General features: G+C 39.5%; 1 protein-coding gene across 1 annotated transcript in view; it reads left to right on the top strand.

The window, feature by feature from the left end:
- Positions 1 to 844: 844 nt before the first annotated feature.
- The window catches only part of LOC306949887 (IgGFc-binding protein-like), a gene marked incomplete at both ends in the record, with an annotated part of 59,210 nt that continues 49,499 nt past the window's right edge, over positions 845 to 10,555 (top strand). The window contains 8 exons of the mRNA XM_079539936.1: positions 845 to 914; positions 2,262 to 2,524; positions 3,169 to 3,250; positions 4,840 to 4,905; positions 5,164 to 5,408; positions 6,770 to 7,053; positions 7,674 to 7,951; positions 9,840 to 10,435. Of these exons, the coding sequence (XP_079396062.1) occupies positions 845 to 914; positions 2,262 to 2,524; positions 3,169 to 3,250; positions 4,840 to 4,905; positions 5,164 to 5,408; positions 6,770 to 7,053; positions 7,674 to 7,951; positions 9,840 to 10,435 (1,884 nt within the window). The remainder of the gene's footprint in view (positions 915 to 2,261; positions 2,525 to 3,168; positions 3,251 to 4,839; positions 4,906 to 5,163; positions 5,409 to 6,769; positions 7,054 to 7,673; positions 7,952 to 9,839; positions 10,436 to 10,555) is intronic.

Here is a 10,555-nt window from a genome sequence, read left to right as displayed (position 1 = left end):
AGTGAACAGAGCATCTTTCTTGTGATCTGTGACAAAGTTTTGGTTTTATGTCATCTCACCTCTGCAGGCTTTGTAGCACTGCAAGGACTATATGTATTTCTAAATGCTGTTGCCCTGTAGCATTTTTAGGATAACTTAGAGGAAAAACTGAATGAGATGATAGTGGTTAAAGGAAACATAAGCCTTCTGATAAATAACAGATAGTTTTGTGACATACCAGTTTACTGGCATTTACATACCTTGCTCAGCAGCAGTGAGGATGCCAATGCTACAAACAAGTTTCATAACAAGTCTTTTGTGTAATTCTGGTATTGTCCAAACTTTGCTGTACCTTGCCATCCTTCCTGTAGCTCCCCGTGCCTAGCTGGTCTCCCTTCATTTCGGAGGGATACAGAGAGAGGATCCTTCTTCACTCAGATGAGGTGAACATATCACACCTTTTTCTAGCTCTCAGAACTTCTTAATGAAGCAGTAAGAACAGATGGGAAGGGAAGGAGACAGACACAGATGAGGCCCTGATTCTGGGCAGTAATTCAGTAAGAACACCTGATGACCTCTGTCCCAACACTTACAAAATTTTTGCGTCACTAAATCTGTAGGGATTTCACTGTGTTATTTTTCTTGGCAGGATCAAGCAAAGACCAACTGGTGGTGTGAGAACATGGGATCCTGAAACAGGTAACTGCTCATAGTGCTGTTAATGTCCAAGGCAGGTTTTGAATATAGTGTCTCCTTTTCCTTACTTTCCTTGCTCTGTGTTTCAGCTTACCTCACTAGATGTGATTTTAACAACAACTCGAGACCATTTTGTGACTGGACCCAACCTTGCGCTGTGAACCAGGGAATGTGGATACGAACAAAACATGAGACTCCAACGGATGGAACAGGTCCTGATGGAGACTATCCTGATGGAAGTAAGTGCTTGTTGATGTCAGTGTATACTTCATTTTGAATATAGCCTGGCTACCTTTCCTCTTTCTTTTTCATGAAGAGATCAATTAAATCCTTTGAAATGTGTCGGTTTGGGTGATATGTCTTCAACTTTTCACCATGTTCAGTCACAAGATTAAACTGGCTTGCCCCATCATAGGTTGGAAATATTTATCAGTGCAGTAAAAGAAACTAGAATAATGCTAACTACCTCTTGTGTAATACCTCACCGAGGATGCAGTCACATTCAACAGATCATTACTCAGAGAAGTTTTATCATCAAATTACAGTGATATCAGCTGATGCCAAGACATGTAACGATCGCTGTACTGACACTAGATAATGTTCATGCTAGCAAAGCATTACAAGATTGGAAATTACAGTCAGAAATTAGAAGCTTCTTTTATAGGAGATCAATCTGTAGCCATACTGTTTTCAGTAATTATCCCATGATGGGAAAGGTCACTTATTACATGTGTATTTTTTCAATTGGCATGGTTCATATAACTTCAAGTGCTACTTACATTTGCTTATTATTAATAAAGCCTTAAAGCAGTAGACTAAATATTAGATACTATGTGCGGAGTAATGCTTTTTAATGTAGAAATGGTCATTTCTTTTTCACTCCTTTCCATAGTCAGATGGGAGAGATTTGACATAACTGCACTGACAAAATACAGTGTTTTCACCTTGGTGCAGAGAGGTGATAGGAAGCAAAAAGCTCCAGTCTTAGTAAAGGAAAACGTGATCTAACAATTAAGAAGTTAAAAGTAAAGTATTCAAATCCCAAAAGCAAATATTGTGAGATTCTGAATTTTGAAAAGATTGATTCCTTTTGATAATGTCAAGCCTCACATTTCAATGGAAATAACCCTCCTGCTTTGAGACAAAACCAAATATTGAGGGGTTGGAATTTTCCTTATGTCAAAAATTTGTTTATCGTTAGACCATATCTTGCAAGAAGAAGTGAAGAAGTGTATAGTAGATGCACATTATTTTTCTTGGAGGAAAGTGGAAACTGAACAAGGATAAGTTGGGCACTGTGTCTGGACATGCTATCTCTTGAAAGAAGCCTCCATCTTCATTTGCAATCCCAAACTAACTGTCCATATGAGACAGGATATATTTGCTTTGCTCTCCAGTTCTTACTGTACTTTAGCTAACTATACAGTGCTAACTGTTGCAGTGAAAATTTCAATCATTTGCTACTTTGCTTCTTTGTACTGCTAATGATGTGCTTGATTTCTTCCAGAGTTGAGATGCACTTCAGTTTTAAGTGACACCTAACAAGTCAGAAAGATTCAGACATTTTTTGTTTTTTCACTCTGCAGAAGGCTACTTCATCTACCAAGAAGCAAGTAACCTGATCCCATTCGACACTAACAGGCTTGAGAGCCCAGATATTGTGGCTTCTGAAAAAATATGCGTAGACTTCTGGTACTATATGTTTGGGTCAGAAGACAGAAATGAGCTGAGAGTGCTTATCCAAGACAGCACAGGGGAGTTTACAGCATGGAGTCGGAAGGGAAACCAAAGTTACTCTTGGATTTATGGTGCTGTCACACATACTTTTCCAACACAGAGAAAGATAAAGGTAACATATTTTCAGAATAAATTTATTTGTACAATGTCAGCATTTACAATTTGCTCTCTCTTTGCAGGCTGTACAATGTTGTACATGCAAGCTAGAAATGATGACCAAGATTTTCTTGGTTTATATTTTGTAATTATAATGCCATTGTGCTTTGTGTAAATAAACTAAGAGAAAAAAAAAAAAACAAACAACTCCCTGAGGTTAGCTAGGAGATAAAATATATTTGATTTATCTTTCTTTCCTTCCACATTCCCTCCTTCCCTCATGATGGATTCCCTCCTTTTATCATGATGTCAAGGACGTTAGGCTCATTTTTTCTACAAAAGACTTCTACATGTTATTCTTCTGTGAGTTTAGGTTTAAGCTTTGGGATGCTCCCTACACTGGACTGCTTTTAAAAGTCAGTAAGCAGCCAACAAACAAAGAAATAAATAAATGATAGAGGACAGTCTTTCTTTATGTCCTTGCCCTATTACATATTATATATTTTAATTCTGAAGAACACTAGGAAAACTGTTCTACTATTAGTTCCCTGAATGTCCTTAAAAATAGACCAGAAAGAGAATTCTGAAAACATTTTGAGGGAAATTCTCTCACATATGCTTGAACAACTGATGCAGCAATTCACTTTGCATCCTGCCTAGGTCATTTTTGAGGCTGTCCGAGGACTGACAGAATATGCAGATACGGCACTGGACAATGTGAGAGTAAGAGATGGACCCTGTGGTAAGTCTGTGTTTGTGTCCTCATCTCTCTTTAAGCACTGACAAGTGTCTCTTGTCATAATTCCAAGCCACAAAAGAGAAATGGAAAAAGCTTTCCAGCTCACTTCATAGAAATGTTACTTCTATTGTAAATCCTCCGCAGTTCTTTCCTCAATGCCTCAAACATAGAGACTAAGCCATTCACTTTTCTGTAAATGTGACCATTTTCACCTGGTCCAACAAACTTCAAGTGTGAAGTGCATCTCTAAACTCAGCCAAGGTCTTGGATCATAGGATAACCTGAGATAGAAGGGACCCACAAGGATCATAGAGTCCAACTCCTGGTTTCGATGTTCTAAATATCTTTTTACAGCAAATCTCTGTCCAATATGAGCCAGAAAATACACAGAACTGTCACATATGCAATTAAAATATATATATATCAATGAATCAAAAGTGATTACTTTCACCATGATACCTGATTATAAATCAGTAATTTGAGTTTGATCTCTGACATTCTAATAAATCAGCCTAGATCTGCACAATTTGTGGAAGACTTGGAGCCAGAAATGAGTTACAATTTAATATCACCTTTACTGTTATGAATGCAAAACTTACAAGATGTGAATTCTACAAGAAATATGCTGAATATGGTACAAAAACATCATCAAATCTTACTAGATTTCTCTGTGAAACACTATTCATATAATATCAGTGAAATGTTTTAAATTTACTCTAGCCAGGATTTTTGGATAATGAAGAGTTCCATTCATGTGCATTACCTCGGAATACATAATTTTCTTTAAAATTCTGTTGAAAATACTCGGGGCCCATTTGGAGAGCCAGTTGTTCATTTTTCCAGGCTTATTAACACACAGTTCAGCCACCGGATGGTGCACTAATGTAATCCCAAGTGACTAGTAAAGAGCTCCTCCTTCTGCTAAACTGTGTGCCTACAGCACAGGGTTGTTAGCACACATATGCAAATACACCAAGAGGACCACTTGTTTTAAGATATGTCTTTGTGATGGATAAAGAATAGGTGGAGAAGATGCTAATACGTATTAATACAAGTAGTAATGGGCATCAGCAAAGACTCAACAACACTGTTTATTATATCTGTCAGCAGAAAGCTCCTACATTCCTTACATTCCTAAGAAATTAATGCCATTTTGTAGAAAAAAAATTAAACTCTGATTACAAACCACCAGTGCCCTGAGAGTAATTTGTTACTGTTACATGGCATCTGCTGGCAGGCTGCTCATTTCCAGACCTGCCAACACTTGCAGAGAGCATGACCTTCATGCTTTAACATACAAAGCATAGAGAATCACAGATACAATTGTAAATACATTTCCAGTTTCAGGGAAGCACGCAAGGACAAGCTCAGTCACTGTCACCAAGTTAGTAGTCAGAGCTTCCCTAAAAACTCAAAAAGGCCAAATGTCCTAATTTTTAAATGTAGACAGTTCCATTTTCTTCAGTGTAAGTCTTCTAACTTAAAGCTGGTGAGGAGTAAGTTGAAACTTGTGTACGTCAGTTTGTATGCAGTGTTTAATGTGTAATGTTATGTAATGTTATATATTGTTACCTTATCTTCCCTACTGACAGATGCAGTCAGCACCCCTCCACCACCAACACCTACACCAACAGCACCTATGCCACCTGCTGAGACAGGTAATTTTAATAAATCACATGTGATAGTCAGTGATTTAGAGGAGGGCAGCTGTGCATTCTACCAGTGTTACTTGAGTTAATTTATCTGAGTGTGTTTCTGTGGCACTGCCTCAGGCCATAAAAATCTGTCTTTGCTGTTTCAGTTCTTTCATATGTAACCTATGAAATGGGGACATCTATATTTTCTCACAGCACAATGGAGGTATGAGCTGGCTTTTCTGGATGTTAATGAAACATACTCTGTTTTCTTGTCTCCAGAAGCAACTTGCACTATACATGGAGATCCTCATTATTTAACTTTTGATAAGCAGCGTCATGACTTCATGGGCAACTGCACCTACACGCTCTCCAAGCTGTGTGAGAGCAACAGCTCACTGCCCTACTTCAACGTGGAAGCTGCCAACGAATACAGGGGAAGCAACACACACGTGTCCTATGTCCAATCTGTGGACATCGATGTTTATGGCTACAGGATCAATCTGGGTCAAAACAGAGTTGTTAAGGTAAGGCTAGATCCCACAATCTACTGCAGTAAATCAGACTTTGAAGAAACCGTAGTACAGTGGCTGCAAATTTCTAGGCAAGCATAAAGCAATATTTAGAAGACAGTCAAATATTTGGGAACAGTAGTACTATGGGTTCCTTAAGGCAATCATCGAGATTTCAGAACAGGAAGAAAAAACAAAATGTTGTGCTGTGTTGCTAACAGTTGGGATTGCCCTCCATTCCTAAGTTTTGTTTGCAGCAGAGAATACAAAAGGCCTTTCATTAACAGAGCTTGTGCTGGTGGATATTTCCCAGTAAAGCTGCGTGCCTACCTCTGACTTCTAGCTGTTCTGCATCACTGCTAATTTTACTTAGTACCTGGCACCTGCCATAAAGCACAGCCAGATGAGAGCCCCAGAAAGACTGCCTGTTAACTCACATCACTCTGATTGTGTCACTGGACCAGCTGCTCTATTTTAAGTCTTCTTTATAACTTATTTCCATGAAGACCATTGGAAGGGCCAAGGTAGCAGATACAAGTTTGATTTAAAATCCACAATAATTGAATATATCACCTTACTTCATTATCATTTTTCTTATAAAGAAAATAGGTCTGGAGATAAGGATTTAAATATACACAGAGACTTTTTACAACTTAGATGCACAGTGAACTAGATATCTGCATTTCTCCAAAAGTTTATCTTTTCCATCTCTTCATTGTATTTACTGTTTTCATTATGTATGTTTCTTAGTTAAAAAATATATACTAATTGTGTAATAAGAACATACATTCAAAGAATATGTTAGTTTTATGGAATTTAAAATAAATTGAAAATTTTATTTGAACACTTCCTTCCTATTGCTGGCATTTCACATGTGAAAATTAAAAAGAAAGAAAAAGAAGAGGAGGAAAAAAAGGAAAAGAAAAATAAAAGAAAAAAAAAAACAAAAAATGTTTTCAAAATGTGTCCAATCCTGAAAATTTTCTAAGATTCCATTCTAGCTTCACCTTTTAAATCTTATGCCATGCTCTTGTTTGAGCCAGTAAGCCTGTAAGCAGAAAGATAATTTTTGATAATTTTTTGACTTTTTCCAGCTGGGTCTAGTTCACCAAGCTTACTTTGACCACAGCTGAGACCTGGAAGATAAGTAGATGTTTTACTAAAGTCTTGAGGCCCAAGATCTTTGTTCATGTATAGCATTCATGTTATGTAAGACCTAAGAAAAACCCAGAAACACAATATTGTGTGCTCTTAATGCTAGTACAGGCTCACAGTACAAGCCCTATGCTCTGTATAGGATCATGGTCTAAGAAAATCACCATTAAAAATAGCTATTTTAAAGTGATCATAATGATTGTCCTTCTCTGTCCTTGTAGGTGGATGGAATCAGCCAGGTACTCCCTCTGACCTTGGACAATAGTGTCAGCATTTCCCTCAGTGGTCAATATGTTGTGGTTACTACTGACTTTGGGCTGAAGGTCAAGTTTGATGGAAATCATAGAGCAGAAATCACTCTTCCCAGTACCTATAAATCGAAAGTCTGTGGGATATGTGGAAATTATAATGAGGACAAAAAAGATGACTTTCTTAACCCAGATGGAGGGATGGAAACAGACTCGTCCAGCCTTGGAAACAGTTGGCAAGTTTACAATGACTCAAGGTAGGACTCCAACAGAGATGTTTGGTCTTAACTGGGAGTTATGTAACGAGCAGTATTTTAAGCAGCTGTGGTATGTCATGTCCAAAATGTCCAAGAATATGGACTAAAATATATTCTTGCCTGTATAGTCCTTTCACATATCTGGGAAAAAACTTGTAACAAATTCAAGTGTACTTAAAAAATGAAAAATTGAATACATCTGCAATTGCCCACTAAGATTCCAGCAATTGTTGTAGCATATTAATGATCCTGCTTGAACTCTTCTGAGATACTTCAGTGTTTACTTTATAGTTATACAATATGTCATTTCATGATGATAGATATTTAACTTTGAATGCTTTTACTTTCTGTTTGCCCTTCCCAGTTGTCTTATTCGTGCAAAGATTATTTTTAGACTTAAAACCAAAATTAATGTTGAAGTGTCTTAGGCATTACAAAAGTTGTAATGTTGAGATCATTTTAAAATCTGAATTCCTATCCCATTTGAAATGCAGAGATTTAAAAAGTCATCCTTAGTCTGTGCCAGTAGTTTTATTAGTTGGGATTTGAAAAGTATCTTGAGTGCAATTGTATGCAAAGTTCACCAGTGACATTTTCCACATCTTTTTTTTCCACACTAGGTGCTTGCCAGATGATGGCCATACCCCAAATTGCACTGCTGATGAAAAACATATCATCCAAAGCAATGAATACTGTGGTCTGATCACTGATCCCAGTGGTCCGTTCCAGAACTGTCACTCAGTAGTCGATCCACAGAGCAATTTTGAAGACTGCCAGTATGATCTCTGTGAGCTTCATTTGAGCAGCGAAGCCCTCTGTCAAAACCTGCAGGCTTATGCAGATATGTGCCAAGCTGCGGGAGTCCAGCTGACACCATGGAGAAATGCAACCTTCTGTCGTACGTACCAGAGATTACTGGAAATTACCATTTGTCAGGATATAATTAGGGCTGCCTGAAGAGAGAGCAAGAACAAGAAACTGTTTTAAATTCCTGTAACACTGTGAGTCTTGACTGATCAGGCTAAAGATTTCAGGACCATGTGTAGTTCTCAGCTTGAGTCCTTGAGTTCTTTCGAAAGAATGACCAAAACAGGGAGATTTTCTTTTGAATTCTACTCCTGTTCCTATATTTTTGTTCAGAGGTATTAAGTATGTCAGAAACATTTGACTTTGAGGGCTTTTTACCTCCTGAGGAAGCTGTGCTTGAACTTCAGTGTCTTTGAGGAAAAAAAATCTCATTTTGCACATGTTTAGTAGATATGTGAGAGCCTCACCCACGCTCCCCGTAGAGATGCTGAGCTACCTTATTCTATTCTCTTAGCCTCTCTACCTTGCATGGTGACCAGGCACCAGGCAACAGACAGGAAGTTATGCCTTCTCCTCTTGCAGCAACTCCAGCAGAAGCACATGAAGATAGATATCAGATTTGTGAACACAGAAGGGATACGAGTCAGAGCAGATGGAGGGCAGAGCTGCATATGTGGATAAGGAATCTAGGCAGTCTGGGGCAATGAGAAAGGTGCTTTGATTAAGAACTGGAGAGAAATGCTGAATGGAGTAAAAGAGAGGCCCTGGATTTTGAGAAGGAAAGTAGGTTCTAGAAAGGAAAATGAGAACGTGCTTATGAGGCTATGGAAAAGTGGAAGTACATGCTGAAGCTGGCTAAGTAGAAGAAACATGGACTAGGCAGCCGGTCAGGGGGTCAGCTGTGGCTTCTGCAGGAATGATAAATCAAAACTGTTGGGAAGAATAGACCTGAGACCGAAAAGTGAAGATGTCTGAAATTCAGAATTTATACCAGTGTAAAAAGAGCAGGACGAGGCAGAAAACTGCTTGATGAACTGAGCTTCATGATCTAGGAATCAGTATATTCTGCTGTGGCCTGTGTGCCCTCTGCCCTGAGGTAGATGAGGAGACTGAAGAAAGATGCTAAATTTACTCTGAACATTTGTTTCACAATCCATTGTAATCTCTTGCTGGAGCATTTTATTTGCTAAGGATATTATTGAGGTTTTCTCCTCCATAAATTCTGTGGTTTCTAAGCAGGAATAACCCTTCTCTGTAGCTGTTCTTTTTGCTGCAGAACTTGTGGGATCTCTTCTGCTTGCCCTGCTCCTATTTCAAACTATGCCTTTGTCCTCTGCCAGCCTCAGTAACTTATTTCCGGGTCAGTTTTAATTAAGACAGGGAAAAATACAATGTAATTATGTGATCTCTATTGCTTAAGGAAGAAGACAAAATTAGAGTGAGGGCATGTCATTAAAAACTGAACTACATGCAGTAAGTTTACAGAAGCTGAAAAGAGACTGAAGACTGACATTAGAAGAACTTCGAATTAGTTTTATTTTTAACTTGTGACATGTGTAGCAAGGTCTAAAAAGAGTATAGGATGCATGTATATCACGATTATGAATCAAACATTAAAGACCTCCAGTGAGTGAAAAAATATGAATCAAGAAGCTATGACATGATTAGAATTATCAGAACTATAGCCTAAACAGGGTACATGACAAGGACAAATAACATGACACAGATATCATCAGCTGGAAAAAAAGGCAAACAACGACCAGCATACAAGATCTTATAGGAAATTCTCATACAGAAAAATTGCTAGGAGCCATAAAGTATGCTAAAGGGCAGTTAAGCAAAAAGGCACGGATTGCATTGCCGCAGGATTCCAAGGTGTCCTAAAAACTGAAGAACAAAACAGAATATGCAATTTAATAAATCCAAATACTTTAATATTTAAAATATAAACTTGTGGATTAATCTTTTACATTACACAGCACTAGCTTGTCCAGCCAACAGCCACTACGAGCCCTGTGCTGCAGCTTGCCCTGCTACGTGTGTTGACCCCATGGCACCATACGACTGCAGCTTGCCCTGCGTGGAGGGATGTGTATGCAACAGCGGGTACCTGCTCTACAACAAGCAATGTGTGCCCAGCCAGCAGTGCGGGTGCTGGCACAACGGGCAGCACTACCCGGTGGGCTCAGAGTTCTGGACGGACAACACCTGCTCGTCCAAGTGCACGTGTCCCGCACGAGGAGGCAAAGTCCAGTGCTCCAGTGCGTCGTGCCCTGCCGGCCAGTTCTGTGGAGTGCAGGATGGGAAACCCGAGTGCCTGGATCACTCCTACGGCATCTGCCACGTCTACGGGGACCCTCACTACAACACCTTTGACGATGTGAGGCACAACTTCATGGGGAACTGCACGTACACCCTGGCCAAAGTGTGCTCCAACACCTCCGTGCCCTACTTCAATGTTGAGGCAAAGAACGAGCATCGTGGCAACGCCCGAGTGTCCTACGTGCGAGAAGTCGTGGTCGATGTGTACGGAGAGCGCATTACCATACTCAAGCAGGAGAGGAGCCGAGTGCTGGTAAGGGAGTGGGGCTGGCGTGTGCGTGGAGGGTCTGCAAGGCAGGGCTGGCTTTTTTGGGCAGGGTCTTGTCTGCAAGCAGCAGGAGTTTCTGTGTGAGAAGGGAGCCTGTTCCCATGG

The sequence above is a fragment of the Tetrao urogallus genome, assembly GCF_951394365.1.
Source record: "Tetrao urogallus genome assembly, chromosome: 9".
Lineage (NCBI taxonomy): Eukaryota > Metazoa > Chordata > Aves > Galliformes > Phasianidae > Tetrao > Tetrao urogallus.
Note: the sequence above shows the minus strand (reverse complement) of the source record. Positions and strands in the feature narration are given on the sequence as shown.